Source organism: Bos mutus, chromosome 3 (genome assembly GCF_027580195.1).
Source record: "Bos mutus isolate GX-2022 chromosome 3, NWIPB_WYAK_1.1, whole genome shotgun sequence".
Taxonomy (NCBI): domain Eukaryota; kingdom Metazoa; phylum Chordata; class Mammalia; order Artiodactyla; family Bovidae; genus Bos; species Bos mutus.
In genome coordinates, this window is record NC_091619.1 from 83,992,123 (window position 1) to 84,010,193 (window position 18,071).

General features: G+C 40.8%; 2 protein-coding genes and 1 non-coding gene across 4 annotated transcripts in view; 1 reads left to right on the forward strand and 2 right to left on the reverse strand.

The window, feature by feature from the left end:
- Window positions 1-6,237, forward strand: part of LOC102267400 (cytochrome P450 2J2) — a 31,791-nt gene extending 25,554 nt beyond the window's left edge. The window contains exons 8-9 of one of the 2 annotated variants that reach the window (XM_070364676.1): window positions 2,231-2,369; window positions 5,422-6,237. In XM_070364676.1, coding sequence (XP_070220777.1) covers window positions 2,231-2,369; window positions 5,422-5,600 — 318 coding nt within the window. In that variant the 3' untranslated portion in view covers window positions 5,601-6,237. The remainder of the gene's footprint in view (window positions 1-2,230; window positions 2,370-5,421) is intronic. The other variant, XM_070364685.1, reaches the window with a different exon arrangement.
- Window positions 6,238-11,853: 5,616 nt separating this feature from the next.
- TRNAY-GUA (transfer RNA tyrosine (anticodon GUA)) lies at window positions 11,854-11,925 on the reverse strand. The gene has a single exon. It is a non-coding gene; the product is annotated as a tRNA-Tyr (tRNA).
- Window positions 11,926-12,664: 739 nt separating this feature from the next.
- The window catches only part of HOOK1 (hook microtubule tethering protein 1), a 71,655-nt gene continuing 66,248 nt past the window's right edge, over window positions 12,665-18,071 (reverse strand). The window contains exon 22 of the mRNA XM_005907507.3: window positions 12,665-16,164. Within this exon, the coding sequence (XP_005907569.2) occupies window positions 15,994-16,164 (171 nt within the window). The 3' untranslated portion in view covers window positions 12,665-15,993. The remainder of the gene's footprint in view (window positions 16,165-18,071) is intronic.

An 18,071-nucleotide genomic window follows, 5' to 3' on the forward strand; every position in this document is an offset into this window, starting at 1 on the left:
AAATGTGAGGGACAGTTGAGACCTCCTGGGCCATCACATTAAACTGGTGTTTCTAACATAATATCCCCACAGGTATTGCCTTGACTTACAGTCTGTTGATGGGACTACCTCACAAGAGAATCAATCCAAGCCTGTGCACATTAAATATCACAAAAGGAGAGAACTAATGAATGCTTTTTAAGGAGTGGTTATGTACTATGAACTATATAGATGCTTTCAAAATGTCTTAATTCTCAATCATTCTCTTATCTTCATTTTACGAATTTGCATCAAGGCTCAGAGCTGATTGATCTTGTATTTAAGATCCCTTGGCTACAAAGTCATATGAGTTGGGTTAAAGAAATAGAAGTGTTCTGATGCCCAGGTTCATCTTTTTTGTACTACACCATGTTCTCCCACTGGAGTTGCTTCATTTGGCTTGATTTCAAGAGAGTGTTCCTGCAATTGTTCTCAGCAGGGCCCTGTTAAATTCCCTCTCCTCACAAAGGCAATTCTGCTCTCTCTCTGCCCATCACTCCTAAGGATCTCAGCAAACAGCTCTCCTCTGCCCCATAGTATCTCACCAGAACACTGCACATATCCAGTACCTTGCTTTCTCGCCACCTTGGTCTATTTCTGTGGATCCAATCCAATCTGATCCCTCTTTGTGTATTGAACCTGGTGTTGATCTCAAGGCAAAACTGGAAGAACCTCCCTTTGGGCTCGTTTGGTCATGGTCCCTGCAGCCCTAGAAAAAGCAGCTATTCCCGCAGTGATTGCATTTGCTATTTTCTTATTGATTGACCACTTTATGGGTGAATTCTGAGGTCTAAATGATATTACGGGTGATCTTCACATATTCGTAGCAATTCAGTTAGCTCCAGAGAACCATCCTAGCTCAACAGACTGGTTCTACAAGATTTTTTTTCTGATGTAGTATTCTGTGAGGACTAGAACAAATCTCTGGGTGGGGAACTTGCAGCTGGAAAATGATTACAATACAGAAATTCTGCCCACAAGAGTGAAAGTCCTGAGCCCGAAGGAATCTGGCTTTGAATGCCAGCAGCTTTTGATTGCAGGAATTCCACAGGGCTATAGGAAATATCAACTCCACTCTTGGATCATGTGCACACTAGCACTCAGGGAAAAACAGCAGTGACCTCATAAGAGACCGGACCAGACCTACCTACTAATATTGGAAGGTCTCCTGCAGAGGGAGGGGGCGACCAGGGCTCATGCCAGGGACAAAGACCCTGGCACCAGCAGGTCTAGTGAGGAAGCCCGGAAGCCACCATGTAGAAAGTTATGGGAACAAGTGGTATGATTGAGAAACTGAAAGGGGCTTGATATAGTGGGAGTGCAGGCAGAAGGACCATGACTCAGATAGAGGGCAGGTGATGTGTCCTTAATATAAGAGTGCTGGGAAATACTGGAGTGTATCTATCAGGTTCCAGATGTAGTGGATGGATAGCAGTGACAACCAAATCATGTCCAGACCTAACTCTGCTTTCCGTGTGTGAAGCACTTTGAAGCGGGGAGAGGATATAGAGTTGTAGTTAGGCCTACTGTAGGAGTGTGGACAACCAAGGTAGTAACTTGGACCAGACAGTGGAGGACATAACATGGAGGTGATAGAATCGAGAGGAATTTCAAGGAAAAGTGGCCAGCCTGGTGAAGGATGGGATGAAAGCAGAATGAGGGAAAGGGAGGCACTAAGGAGGACTCCTGGGTTTCTTGCTGGGCACTGGGAAGGACAGTGGTTCCTTTCACTGGGTGACCTGATTCTGTCATTAAATCTTCTGTGGAATGTGCTAGACAATGAAGGGAAGAGAGTTGGAGAATCTTAGATGAATGAGACATTTTTCATGTTGGAGAAGCTGCCATCTCACTGAGCAACTGGGTTGATTTTGGTCCAGAACTGCCTGCCCACTGTCACAGTATTCTCTTATTGATGCACACACCTTCCTTCCCGAGTTCTACACTGGCAAGTCCCTGAAGGGATCCATTCTGCACTCGAGTAGCCACACTTCCCTGATAAAATTCCCAGCAGACAATTTCAGTGCACCATTGTAAGCTGTCCCATGGCAAGGAGCATGGTGCTAGGGGCTGGCCTCAGAAGGTGGTGAGTTGGGGAGACGGAGGGAGTTCAGGGTGCTGTCAGCCCTGGAGCCTGGGCTGCGTGAGCAGGGGGACTGCCTCTGCACACATGTGTTGTGTCCTGTCTTGCATGAGTCACTTCTGTCTTCTCCAGGGCACCATGGTCATGACTAACCTGATTGCACTGCACAGGGACCCCACAGAGTGGGCCACCCCTGACACCTTCAATCCAGAGCATTTTCTGGAGAATGGACAGTTTAAGAAAAGGGAATCCTTTCTGCCTTTTTCAATAGGTGAGTAACAAGAAATAGGAGCATGGGGACCCAGAGTTCCTCTCTCTGCCCTTCCCTACTCTTCTTCTTGTGATGCTTTGCTTTAGTTGGAATGTCTCCAGATAGCCCTACCCAGCATGAGTCACTCTTGCAGCTGTTTGTACCTCAAGGTTCCCTAGGCTGTGCATCACCAAGACTCATGCCCTTACTTCCTAAGCCCTGGCTTGACTCTGATGGAGATTTCAGCTTCAAGTTGTTCCCTCCCTAGAAACTTGGGGGATAGGAGCTTAGCCTCTGCCTGTTACCCACAAAGAAGATTGGACACTCACCATCTTTATTGAGCTTTAAATGTTCTGAGATCTTTTTAGGGCCTCCCACTCACAAAAACGTGAAGCTAATTGCTGAGAAAGGGATGGGGAAGGCTGCTTCCTTAGCACTGTGGGCATCACAAGTGATTCTAAGTACCATGGACTTAAGTAGATGAGATTCTACTCTGTAAGTTCTTCCTGCAGAGGTCGTTTTGCCTTTTTAAATGAGATGGTTAGATAAGCATCACCGACTCAGGGAACATGAGTTTGAGCAAACTCCCAGAGATTGTGAAAAACAGGGAAGCCTGGTGTAGTGCAGTATGTGGGGTCACAAAGAGTCAGACACAACTCAGTGACTGAACAACAACCACCCTTTACAAATCTAGGTGATACATTTATATGATGCATAACTTGAAATATGAATGAGAATGCAGAGAAAACTCTTTCTCTCTTGTTTCCCAGCCAGCCAGCCAGTTGGGTGTTTTACTCATAATATTGTAAAATGAGTAAGAAAAATTCTTTTTTGTATACCAAATAAAGAGTTAGTTATGCTGCTGAGATCATTTCAAATTGTTTCCTAAGTCCTTATATCTATAAATGCTTCCTGAGCATATATTATGTCTCAATTATGCAACCCTGTGAATATGACAATAATTAGGTAGAAAAAAGACCAGTGCAACTTTCATGGACCATGTGTTCTAGTTTAAGGTTACAAGGTTCAAATTCCAATCACCACACTGGGGATAAGGCTCAAAAGTGGAGCTTATCAGGGCCAACTATGGGATCTACAGTCTTAAAGCTCACAGGGCACAAGTAGAACTCAGGTTGACCAGGTTTATCAAATAGTAAAGCCTGTGCTCTTCTAGCAGTGTCTCCCCCAAAAAGTAACTAAATGCTACAGTAAGTTGACACTTGAAATTCATAATAGTTTTCTTATCATTGCTGCTGCTGCTGCTAAGTCACTTCAGTCGTGTCTGACTGTGCGCCCTCGTAGACGGCAGCCCACCAGGCTCCTCCATCCCTGGGATTCTCCAGGCAAGAACACTGGAGTGGGTTGCCATTTCCTTCTCCTTTTCTTATCATTAAATTAAATATGGACTGACTTTCTGTGACAGTATAGTTTTGCTGATCATGCCACAGAGGCACAGAAAGGGAGGGACTGGAATTTGAACTCATGTAGGAGTGATTCACAGCCCAGGCTTTCCTGATGTAGGACACTGTCCTGCGTGTATCTGAACTGACTCTGATTAGATCTTCTGTGTCTTTCTTCCTCTGGTTCTATGCTACCTTTGCTCACACTGGACAAGTAACTTTCTAACATGAAAGCAGACATGAGATATAGGAAAACCTTCCAGTCTTCCTATCTACAAGAGCTTTATATTTCCTATCATAGAACAAGTTTCAGCTGTTTTAAGTATTATAATTATTCTTGCTTCACTGTTTTGTTGTTGTTATTGAGAGTTGTAATGCATCCTTTTAATTACAGATTTCATTTGCAAGCAAATTATTTTATTTTATACTTACAGCAACCCAGTTATTAACAGTTAGGAAAGCAATTAGTAGCTCCTTTCTCAGTGAAAGGAAATAAGAAGATAAGGTTTTTTCTCATCCAAGGTCATGTGCCCAAGGAATTGGCTTAAAAGGGCTGAAGACTCAACTTTCTGGTTTCTTTTTTAAAATTTTTGTTGAAGTATAGTTGATTTACAATATTGTATTCGTTTTAGGTGTACTGCGAAGTGATTCAATTATACATATATACAGGCTCCTCTGTCCATGGGATTTCCCAGGCAAGAATACTCGAGTGGGTTGCCATTTCCTTCTCCAGGGGATCTCCTCCACCCAGGGATCGAACTAGCATCTCTTATGTCTCCGGCCACTCCTGCGTTGCTGGCGGATTCTTTACCACTGAGCCTAAAGAGGCACAACTGTAATTGCACTGGGAAATACAAAGTAGCAGAAGTTACACCCAGAATTAACTACAGAGGGTCATCTCAGTGACAGTGTGCAAGAGAATCTTTACAGAGATAGTGAGCAACTACATCAAATATTAACAAGGGTTTTTTCTGGATTGGGGGATTACAAACATCTTTAATGTCTTTATACTTTTTTTTTTTTCATTTTTGCAGTTAAACATGTATTACTTAGGGAGAAAGTAAAACACCCCCAAGAGAGATGATGGTAGAGACCAGTGTGGGGTGTTGTAGCCCAAGTCGGGGCAGAGGGCGTCATGAAGGGGAGGGGCTAGGGGAAGCCTGGAGCAGGTGATGCATGGCTGGGATGAGATGGGGTCGGCCCTGCACGGGGAGCCCTGGCAGGGAGCTTCCCGGTCTGAAGGAGGGAAACGACATAGCGAAAAGGTGCCTTGCTTTAACACTGACTTTCTTTTACTTCTCAACAATTTTTTTTGAAAATTGAAAGAGATAAACACAGAGTTTTGCTTTTGTCCTTTGCTAATGGATTTTTGATAAGACTTTCGGCTCGACCACACTTATAGGTCAACCTTGGCCCTCGCTTGTTTCCTCTATACCCGGCCCCTTCACCCTTGCTCACCTGTCTGAGCCCTGAAGGCACTGAATGTGTGAAGGTGGAATGAGCTTGGAGGGCTTCTGTTACCCCAGGTGGCTGTGATCAACTAAGCTGAGTACGTAAAGGCCCAGGGCCAGGCAGGCCTGCCATTTGCTCAGGTTTTGCAAGACGTGGTGGAAGATTTCCGTCCCTGCTGACACAGACCACCTAACCAGGTAACTCACATTTTTGTCTTTCAGGAAAGCGGATGTGCCTTGGAGAACAGTTGGCCAGGACTGAGTTGTTTATTTTTTTTACCTCACTTCTGCAAAAATTTACCTTCAGGCCTCCAGAGAATGAGAAGTTGAGCCTGAAGTTCAGAGTTAGCTTGACCCTTGCCCCAGTCAGCCACCGGCTCTGTGCTGTTCCCCGAGGGTGAAGTTGTTGGGGCGGGGGAGTGAAGGAGAGCAGGAAGAATGGGCCTGTCCCCGCTCAAGGCTCGGGGCCTGCTCAGAAGTGAGGGAACAGCATCCAGCACCTCTAGGACAGATCATAGGAACCAGACACAGGAAACTGCATTCAGGCTTTACCGTCTCCAGTGGGACCTTGAAGAAATCAGTTACGTTGTGATTCCATTTTCATCCAGAAGATTTAAAGTGGACAATGATTCCTTCTCTAAAGGAAAAATTGCTGTAAATATCAGAGGAAAGAATGGATTTTAAGTGGTTTGGAAATCATAAAGCACATCATAAAAGTCATAGCTCTGATCTGCTTCCTTCTATGACCTTCCTTAGATGAGGACTTGCTTCTGGCCTGTTGAGATGGCCTGGGTCAAACTGGTGCCAAATGGTGGATAAGAGTTAGAAGTTGGGCCCGGGGGCAGCCACTGACCTAGGCCAGAAAGGCCCTCACACTGGTAGCACTGAGCAAGCTTATCCTGCTTCTCCCTCAGACTAGCTCCTGGGAAGTCAGCAGGGCAGGTAAATTCCTGACAAATAGGGTTCTATGGAGAAACGATTCATCTGGTTTACCTACGGAAACACTACCTTGGCGTTGGACACCAGAGCTAAGAAGAATGTGAGCAAAATAAAGTAAACCTGGAAGGCAGGTTTGGGGAACAAATGTAGACGTGTTTTCTGTCTTTTTATGTGCCTCTTTACCTTAAACCCCATCTTGGGCATTTATTCCCAAGCCCCATGTTGGGATAACGATATGGTGGGTGTGATCTTTTCTTGAAAACTGATTGTCAGCTTTTGATTGACAAGTTAAGTCCCAGGCTTAACACAATTGATCAGCATTTTGCAGAGTGTGTATAGGAAGAAACTTTTTTTAAAATGTGCATATCTATTATAAATTTTTGCTTTGCCATTACCATCCATGGACAGAGGAGCCTGGCGGGCTACAGTCTGTGGGGTCGCAGAGTGGGACATGACTGAGCGATTAACACACACACATTACCATAAAGTTTTTGTATAGCAATCTATATAGCTGTAGATCAGCAACTTAGAGCAATCATATATATTGCTTGCTGATCTCTTAATTCCAATTGCATTTTAAACACCCTGCATTTGTACTCTCTGCCTGTGATTACTGTTTTTATATCATATTTTACATCTAATTGCTTGCTTTTTGTGGATGCAAGTGATTTTACTACGTTGTGAAAGTCACTCAGTTGTGTCCGACTCTTGGCAACCCCATGGACTATACAATCCAGGGAATTCTCCAGGCCAGAATACTGGAGTGGGTAGCCTTTCCTTTCTCCAGGGGATCTTCCCAACCCAGGGATCGAACTCAGGTCTCCCGCTTCGCAGGCGGATTCTTTAGCAGCTGAGCCACTAGGGAAGCCCAATCATGAACTTTTTTTCACTGCCTTAGTCTTTTAACCTGCTCATCAGTTTAGGATCAGATGGTTTCCTACCTTTACTGTTTGCCTTTACCATACTTTATTGTTTCTATTTTATTCTGCCTACAGAAGTTCCTTTAGGATTTGTTGTAAAACTAGTTTGGTGCTGAATTCTTCTAAATTTTCCTTTTGATTTCTCCATTAAATCTGAACATGAGCCTCTCGGAGTATTATTGTTGCAAGTTTTCCCCTTTCATCACCTTAAATATGACATGCCACTCCCTTCTGACCTGCAGATTCTGCTGAAAAATCATCTGATGATTTTATGGGAATTTCCTTGTATTTTATTTGTTGCTTTCCCCTTGTTGCTCTTAATATTCCCTTTTCTTTTTTTTTTTCATTTTGATTGTGATGTGTGTGTGTGTTCCTCCTTGAGTTAATCCTGTATAGGACTCTCTGGAATTTCTGGACTTGTTGACTGTTTGCTTTCCCAGGCTAGGGAGTATTTTCAGTTATTATCTTTCAAGTATTTCTGAGGTTCTTTCTTCTGTTATCCTTATGGGACCCCTATAATGTGAATATCACAGTTGATGTTGTCCCAGAGGTCTCTTAAACTGCTCTTATTTCTTTTCATTTTTTTCCCCTTTATTCTGTTCCATAGCAGTGATTTCCACTACTCTGTCTTACAGCTCACTGATCTATTCTTTTGCATCATCTGGCCAACTTGATTTCTTGTAGTGTATTTTTCACTTCACTTATCATATTCTTCAACTCTGCTTTTTTGTTCTTTATATTTTCTAAGTATTTTTTAAACTTCTAAGTTCTCACTCTGAATGTGAGAATGTGCATACATTCTCTTCCTGAGTTCTTTGATCACCTTTACGTTCATTACTCTGAACTTTTTTTCAGGTAGACTGCCTGTCTCTACATCACTTAGTTCTTCTGTGATTTTATCTTGTTCTTTTGTCCCATATGTATTCCCCTGCCACCACATTAGTTTTTATATGTATGTGGTAGGTTTGTTATGCTTTTCAATCTTGGAGATGTGACCCTCTGTAAGAGATGTCCTATGTATCTGAGCAGAGCCCTCCCCTCTCATCACTCAAGGGTCAGGGACAAATTGGTCCCAGGATAGGGTGTGGTGTACATGATGGTTAATATGGGGCTTATATAAAATATAGTTGTAACCGTCTATTTAAGATAACTTCACTTGCAAACAAATCTTTCTCTCCTCCCCCATTATATGGTAATGTCACAACTTACATCTGTTTATATTGTGTATCCATTAATCAATCTTTTGTACTAGAATGAAAAATGATTTACCACCACTGTAATAGTAATATAGAATTGTTTTTGTCTATATATTTACATTTATCAATGAGTTTCATAATTTCTTATGCTCTTATGTTGTTTAATATCCTTCAGCTTTTATCTGTGAAAGTCTTTTGTTTCCTCTTCATTTTTGAAGGACAGCTTTGTCAGATATAGTATTCTTGGCTAGCAGTTTTTTTTCCCCTGCAGAATTTTAAATATATCATCACATTCCCTTCTAGAGGGCAAAATTTCTGATGAAAAATCTGCTTATAGTTTTATGGGGCTTCCCTTGTACCTAACAAATCACTTTCTCTTTTGTTTCAAAATTCTGTTTAACCTTTTAATAATTTGATTGTAATGTGTCTTGGTGTGGGTCTTATTTTATTTGGTATCCTTTAGGATTCATGGACCTGAATGGCTGTTTCTTTTCCCAGGTTTGTGAAGTTTTCAGCTATTATTTCTTTGAATAAACTTTCCCTTTCTTTCTCCTCCTGTGCTGCTCCACTGTTTCACTGCTCAGTCATGTCCGATTCTTTATGACCCTATAGACTGTAGCCTGCCAGGCACCTCTGTCCATGGGGATTCTCCAGGCAAGAACACTGGTGTGGGTTTTCATACCCTCCTCCAGGGGATCTTCCCGACCCAGTAATCGAACCAGGGTCCTCCGCATTGCAGGCAGATTCTTTGCCAACTGATGTACCGGGGAAGTCCCCTCCTCCTCCTGGGACTCTCTGAACTTTCTGTAAGTCCTTTAAGCTATCTTTTTTCCCTTTTTACCCTCTGATTTCCAACAGCCAGTCTTTTTGGTTTGTCAATGCTTTTATCAGCTTGATTTATTGTTTTGAAGCCCATTAAAGTTTTTCAGTTCAGCTATTGTATTCTTTACCTCTGCGATTTCTGCTTAGTACTTTTTAAAATTTTCTGTGTGAAATTCTTTGTTCATGCATTCCTCTTCAGTCCTTCGTGAACATCTTTATGACCATTATTCTGAATTCCCTGCCAGGTAAATCACCAATCTCCATTTTATTTGGCATCAGTTTCTGGAAACTTATCTTGTTCTTTTATTTGGAACATATTTCCTTCTTTGTTTTCCTTGACTCTCTGTTGATTTCTACACATCAGATAAAACACCCACCTCTCCCAGGCTTCATGGACTTTCTGTGTATAGTATGAGATAAACCTCACCAATTATTCTGGCCAGAGATTCTGAGTGCCTCTCAGACTACTGTGCTTGTCCAAACTTTCATCTTTGTTCTTATTTCCCCCCAGGAAAATAAAGAATGTCAAGTCCTCAGAAAAGGTGACAAGTCAGTAGGTCAAATAACAGCTAGAAAACTTGGGGCACTAAATGAGTAAACCAAGTCCTTCTCTAAGTGAGACATCAGAAGCTGGAGTTTATCACTCACTTGCTATACAATGAACTTGGGTGAAGAACTGTGGCAAATTTCTGCACCCTTATTCAGACCAACCACTCTTTCAAATGGTTGCTTTGCTGTATTTCTCCCAGAGTCTTAGCAAATGCTGTGTAATGTTAGGTTTCATAGGTGGGTTAAAAGCAGTCCCTTGGGTAGCAGTTGCAAAGTGGGGGTCTTGATGTGAAGTTCAACTTCCTCTAGGGAGAAGCTGGGAGCTTGATTTTATCACTGTTGCAGGCAGGGGAGGGTAGGAGCTGCAGAAAGTGCCTGCATACCTGTTTAAACTCCCAGTAGACTGGTCATTGCCTGTCCTGCGGGCTCTCAGAGACAGGCAAGTTAGAAATCAGATCCTCAGGCAGCAACTGTAAGTCAGAGCACCAGTATGCAGTTTAACTCGTCCTAAAGTGTAGCTGAGAGCTGGGTATTTTGGAGTGAGCTGAGGAGTGTGATGGGAAAAGCATGCAGGGCCATTCAGAATTGTTGCTTCTCTGTTAACCCTGGGTGACTAATGCAGGCCTCCCAAAGAAAGGCAAGTTAAACCATTAAAGAGCCAGCTGGAAAAGTGAGGACATTGACTGTACAGTTCAGCTCTTTCTAGGGAGAAGCTGGAGGCTTGGATTTTCACTGGAGCAAGCCAATGAGAAACCAAAGGAAATGCCCACATGCCCCTTTAAGCTGCGAAGCATAATAATTACCTACCCCAATAGCCCCCAGATAATACCCATTAGCACCAGGGGGCTTCCCTGGTGGCTCAGTCAAGAATCTGCCTGCAATGTGGGAGACCTGGATTCGATCCCTGGAAGATCCCCTGGAGAAGGGAATGGCTACCCACTAGAGTATTCTTGCCTGGAGAATTCCGTGGACAGAAGAGTATGGTAGGGTATTGTCCATGAGGCTGAGAAGAGTCGGACATGACTGAGCGAATAACTCTAACATTAGCTCCCAGATGCAGGCTGGTTAGAAGGCAAATCCTCAGACAGCAGTTGGGAAAGGCAGTGACATGAGCAGTCAACCCCTTCCAGGATGCAGGTGGGACCTGAGTATTATTGCCTGCTCACTCAGCACCTAGCCAAGGGGAAGGAGCTGGGCAAGTGTTGCACAAGTTTAAAACTACCTTATAGTTCCTTGAGGTCTTGGGGAACAAGCAAAGACCAGGCCCCATCAGCTCCCAAAGGATTAGAAGCCAGTCCTTCAGGAGGCAGCCATAAAAATTGGGATGCTAGATGTGTGGTCCAAACCCTTCACTCAAGTTGAAGCTGGTGGCTGACAGTTTCCTCCCAAATGCCAATTGTATGGCATGCTGTTGATGATGAAGTTCATGGGAAGGGTGGCTCAGCCATTCCACCTGTTTCAATGGGTATTTTCTTAGTCACCCAGTGTGTAGGAGTCTCTAGTTTCGTGAAGTTTATCGAATCTGTGGGTAGAGGGTTGTTTGCCTATTCAGATACTCCTTCCAACACACCCTGCCCTGATGTCCAGGGCAGAAAACATTCTGTCCAGCATCAGCAATTCTCGTTCAGCTAGTGCATATTTACTGACTCTGTGGAACATACTGTGCCAAGTGTTGTGGGAGAAACAGAAATGAACCAGATATGGCCAAAGACCTCAAGAAACTTAGTGTAGCAGGACAGACACATTTTTTAAAAAAGGTAGACTGCATTAAGGTCACTAGGAAAAAGACTTTGAAAGTTACAGAAAAAATAGATCTCTCATTTTATCTTGGAATTTGAGTTGAAACGAGACAAGTGATCTAATTTACAACGTTTAACCACTTATTGATAGCAAGTTGTTGCAGCCTAGGTGGGCAAGGGAATGGAGCACTTCACCATGAAAATTAGTTTAAGGATCCAACCGTAGCTCTATTCCTGAACATGTTACTGTGTGCAGGGTGATGCCTGGAAGTTTCACTTCATTATATTTTTGTTATCCCCTATAATCTGGAACCTCAGAGAGCTGTAGAGTATGTACATAAACCTAGGTATCTAGAGTGAAAGTGAAGTCACTCAGTCGTGTCTGACTCTTTCCAACCCCGTGGACTGTAGCCTACCAGGCTCCTCCATCCATGGGATTCTCCGGGCAAGAATACTGGAGTGGGTTGCCATTTCCTTCTCCAGAGGATCTTCCCGACCCAGGGATCGAACCCGGGTCTCCTGCATTACAGGCAGACGCTTTAACCTCTGAGCCACCAGGGAAGCCAGATATCTAGAGATATCTAGAGTAGAACTGTCCAATAGGATTTTCTTTGATGACAGAAATGTTCTTAATCTGCACTGTCCCTCAGGCACATGGCATTCTAGATAAGGAGTGGAAGGGGGAGAACTAGGGAAAGCTTGCCCTTTCTTTAACTAGGCACCCATCACTATTATTCACATCTCTTTGGCCAGAACGTAGTTAAATGGCCCACCCAGTTTTACAAAGTAATCTGCTGTGCTGTGCTGAGTCACATCTGACTCTTTATGACCCCACAGACTGCAGCCCTCCACAGGCTCCTCTGTCCATAGAATTTCCCAGGCAAGAAGACTGGAGTGGCTTGCCATTTCCTTCTCCAGAAGATCTTCCCAATCCAGGGATCGAACCTGCACTCCTGCATTAGCAGGCAGATTCTTTACCACTGCCCCACCTGGAAAGCCCCACAAAGGAATTTGGCAAGTAGTTAATCCATACCTCCTTCCCATGCCTTCCCCTTGGTAAATGTAACAAGCTAAAGTATGGGGTTCTGTGACTAAAGAAAGAAGAGAAAAATGAATATTAAAGGACAGTATCAGATTTTGCAAAAAAAAAAAAAATTCTAGAGTCCATGATAATGCAAACTGGGGACATAAATGATACATCAAAAATCACTTTTACACATCTTCTCATTCACCAAAAAAAATTCAAATGTAAAACAAAATTAGAATGAATGCAATTATTTTCTCTTTACCAGTCTAAATATTTAAGTTTTTTATTTAAAGCAGCAAATAAATGTGCACTTGTACCCACTAAAAATACATATCAGACACAAAATCAGAAAGTTTATTTACTTAAAACATCTGACAACCATCATATTGGACAATCATTTATTTAAAATAATATCCTAAATACTTACAAAAATAAATCCAGTATCACTTCTATTTTTTAAGTGTCAAAGTCTTTGCCATAGAAAATAGAAAGAACCTTTTATAAACTAAAAATTACATTTAAGATACATCAAGTTTAATAACTGCACACTATTTTCTTTTATGGTTGTGCTTTACAAATTTACTTCTTTGCAATGTACAGATTCACAATATGAATGTATGCATAAAACCACATACACACATTTTTACATAGGAATGTTATTCATTAAATACACATACAGAGAACCTAACACAGATAATATTGTGGCCTAAAAGCCATCCCATAGGGCCAGAGGTGTAGAAACAGGTATAGAAGTAGAAGTATTATTTGACATTCAACTTAGCACTCCAGTTATTAAAGATGAGGGCATCTTAGCAAGGGATTCTCAGTTTAATGTTTCTAGACAAGACATTAATTCTTAATGTATCTTAAATCATTAGTTCAACAGTCTTCTTCACTGAAAAAATACAATGAACTTGAAATATTTTGCGTTACATTAAGTTAAGCAGAGGATAAACATCACTGTCATATGTATACACACTTTTATTTTAAAAAGATAAAGGGAAGAGAAATTCAGCATTTATGTATTTGATAAGGAATGGAATGTCCCAGTGATTATAAAGTAAAACCACTTTGGGAATGATCTTTAATTTTCAGCATTTTCTCTAAGATTAATAATTCCTTTATCTTTACCACCCACAGGGTGTCAATCTCACTATATTAACCAGATGTGGAAAAGACTCTCACTTCTGATCAGTTCCTGAATTTCCATATAATAATCACAATAATATAGAACTTTAAATTATGTTAGTAATTTATAAGTATAAATACATATTGAGCATGTTAAATTCTATCAACTAGAAAAGTGATAAATCACAAAATTTGCTTTCTCTCTATTTAGGAAAAAAGAATCTAGCCTCACATCCTTATTTAGAAATTGCATGAATTATTTAGAAATTTCAAATATAATAACTGGAAAATTATAAGCAATTGGACTGTGAAAATTCTAATTTATTGAAATTGATGTTTTAGAACTGATTTCATTAAAAGGGAGCTTGAAGAGCTTCTGAAATCTCAATTACAGCAAGTAGTAAACACTAAAGGAGCAGATGTCTTACATTGACCAAAATGTACCAAAATGCTATAATACTTGGAAAATTTAATTAGCATGCTAAAATAGTTTCATTTCACTAAAAGTCACAGGCAAGCACAGACTATAAAAATATAGGAAAATGCAACCCAACAACATAATTGCACCACCAGTAAAGAACACCAAAATCTAAGAGGTAGTCAAAAGAAGTAACCCTGATAAAACAAAATATCCTGGCAGATGCTCCCTAATCTCAGAGACCCAAATAGAGTATTAAATTCTTACATCTTCAATGATTAGAAACATTTACTGGTATAGAATCTAAAAACCAAGTATCTGAATAATACTATAAATGGAACAATACTCGTATTTTCAAAAAAACAAAAAGGCTAAGAGGCTAAGAATAAAATCTTTAACAGAGGCCTATAAGCCTACTAAGTCTGGCCTACTGCTGGTTTCTGCGAAGTTTTACTGAAATACAACCACATCTATTTTATTTACATATTGTGTATGGTGGCTGCTTTTATACTTTCAGCTGAGATGAGTATTTGCAATAGATTATATGGCCCACAAAGTCTAAAACATTTACTGAAATATCGACCATCTGTCCCTTTATGGAAAGTTTGCTGGCCCCTGCTCTAGACCTGTGCTGATCGGTACTGTAACTGTGAACAGCTCTGGAAAAATTAACTGTGAATGTCACAACACAAGGTATTCAACTGAAAGGAATGTAAGATGCTGGTTACATCACAATTCAATTCCTTTTCATGTCTGATATCGTCCTAACATTTTTCTTTTTTTTTTCATCTTTGTGTTCTAACATCGAGTATTCCAGGTTTTTATAAAAAGATCAAGTACTGCGCTGTCCACTGGAGGTTTCTGCATTTTACATCTGCACTGTCCAGTACTGGAGCCACTAGCCACACGTGGCTGTTGAGCCCTTGAAATGTGGCTAGTGAAACCAACAACCTGAATTTTCAGTTTTAATCAATTTGCCACATCGTGGCTTTTGGTTACATTATTGGACAGCACAGATTTTACTCAAATTAAAATTCCAAAGTGTGACTCTTAAAAATAACTAAAAATAATGGAGTAACACCTTTGAGAAAAAGAGCTTTGGGCAGATATGAACTGAATACCATAAACTCAGCCCAAGACAGGTTTCTTAATTAGTAAACAAGGTAAAACTTATTCCAAATTGACCCTTCACTCTACCTCTGTACACTCTCTTTTCAGTGAAGAGGTAAACTACTATCTTTTTTTTTTTTTAACGAGAAGCCCTCTTAATTTTTCGCTTAAAAACAATAATAATTTTATGCTTTAAAGCAATAATTGTAATCTTCATTAATTATATTAAATATAGTGTGGGCATTTCACACAAAGTAGACTTTTCAGCTTGCTTCCCGTCCGAAAGTCATCTCTTAAAGTCAAAAGTCCATACCCTTAACATTTCAAGCATGCTATACAGAAGCCTTTGTTTATAGTAGGTACATATGAGAACTATGACCTTGTCTAAATCTGCAACATTTCCAAATAGTCACTCTACTATGGAGAAGTCATTTCAATATAGTCAAATCTTCCAAATGTTATTTTCCATTACATGATAAAATATACCCATTCAACGACAGAATGAGAGGTCAGAGGTAATATCTGTGTATTTTTAATCAAAAAATATAACTCTTGCATAGTTCTCCATGTGCCTACCTGTTCACTATTTTTATATGGACCAGAACAGTAGTTTTAAATTGCATATAACTGATTACACATTGCAAATTAGTTACTGCTACAACTGAGAACATTAAAATATACTAAGTCAATGTGAAATAATATAATACTCTCCAAAGACAAAAGTTTGAGATGTTTACCTTATTATATCTTCCAATTACTCACACGTGCTCCCCCAGATAGCTACTTCTAAATTCTGTCTCCATATTAATCTGGCAAGATTAATTGCATACATTTTGATTTTTAAAAAAGCTGCTATCCAGAAACATACACTTCTTTTCAACCATGCAGTTAGTTGAAAGATACAAAACATTTTAAGGGCACTTCTGTTTATGTGTTCTTTTGCGGTTTAATCAGTTGTCGCAGCAGGAACTTTAACAGAGAGACTTCTTCTGGTGCTGGTGATGTGGCGCTGCTGTGCTAGGAAAGACCGGGCAGGAGCATAGGTCCCCGTGTCTTTGCAAGCACCACTGCTGCTCACAAGTCTAGATTCCATCCCCAATTTCTGGAATGCTAGACTCTGAACAAAAATAAACAAATAAACAAATAATAAATGACTATTTAGAGTCTGCAAAGTGCTTTCCACCTATACAAAGTCATTTAATCCTCAAAACAATTCTCTAAAGCTGGTGTTTTCCTCACTTCTTATAGAGAAAAATAAGAGTTCAGAAGCTAATCTGCACATGATAATACCCATTAAGATAGGAGAAAACCAGGGCATAAAACCCAGTTTCTCTATTTTAATCCATTACATTTGAAATCTTTAAAAACAATAGCTTAAAATAATGTTCTAGAATTAAGCTTAAGTATAAAAACAACAAAAAAAGTTCCAAGGCAAACACTCGTGTCAGGCCATTATTCCAGCCACTATGAGCAGATACAGCACAAGAGAACAGCTCAGATCAATGGTGCTTGAAGTGTGGCCTGTGGATTAATACCTGCACCACTGGGAATTTAAAAGTGCAAATTATACTTATGGATTCTACCCAGACTGACTGACTAAGAACCTCTGCAGGTAAGTCCGGTAGTGTATTTTAACAAGCCTTCTGACGCATGCTGAAGTTTGAGAATAACAGACTACTTCAAATTTACTATGGTCTAGCTGTAAATCTGTACATGACAAATTATTGTAGTTGTGGGCTGTTGCGTTCCTTACTAAGGAAAGTCATTACTCCTCTCTCACTAGACCACATTTCAGTTACAGCTTCACTAGTAACTAGTACATAGGGTAAGTGTCAGTCACTCAGTCGTGCCTGACTCTCTGCGACCCCATGGACTGCAGCCCACCAGGCTTCTCTGTCCATGAGATTTTCCAGGCAAGGATACTGGAGTGGGTTGCCATTTAAATGCTCAAAAAACACAGGCTGAGAAATGACTAAATAATGCATTATTTGGCTCTAGTATCTTTGCTGATTTATGTGTCAAGAGGCCACAGAGCAACAAGGAAAATAATAAATAAGATCGTCTCTGATCTTAACTAGGATGGATAACCCATGAGGGAAGGTGCTGGGAACATTTCACACAATTTCCTTCAAGGTCTTGCTAAATTAAGGCAGAGTTTATCAAACAGAGGAGGGAGGGAAAGAATACAGACAAAAAGTATGATAGCATGAAAGAAGAAGGCATGTTTGAGGAAGGAGAGCCAGCTCCACGTGATGAAGTACAGGGTTCACAGGTTGAGAGTCCGAAACTCTCCCACACTATCAATAAATACACAGTAGCTAAGGTCGATGGAGAAGGAAATGGCAACCCACGTCAGTGTTCTTGCCTGGAGAGTCCCAGGGATGGGGGAGCTTGGTGGGCTGCCGTCTATGGGGTCGCACAGAGTCGGACACAACTGAGCGACTTCACTTTCACTTTTCACTTTCATGCATTGGAGAAGGAGATGGCAACCCACGCCAGTGTTCTTGCCTGGAGAATCCCAGGGACAGGGGAGCCTGGTGGGCTGCCGTCTATGGGGTCGCACAGAGTCGGACACGACTGAAGCGACTTAGCAGCAGCAGCAGCTAAGGTCGACAATGGCTGTGTTATTATCTATGCTAGCTGGTTAGAATACCCAAAAGAACCATATACATCAAGAAATGCTACTCTTGAAAACATCCCACTAAGGATAACAAAATAAAATGTATTTCAAATTATTTTATACTACTTTCTTTGTTAGGACAGACAGATAATTCTTAAAGAGCAGTGTCTGGACTAAAACAAATAAATATAATAAAGGGCATACTGAGATCAGCTTTATGGATATTAAATGCTGAGCACTAGTAACACTTAATTTTGCATTATACAGATATTTGTATTTCCACAGAAACCCTTTATGAAGAACATATTAACTGCTTTAGCTCAAATGAGGCAATTTTTAAAATGTTTATGAATTGCACTAATGCTTCATGTACATTAATTTAAAGGTTAGTGAGTAATGAAATC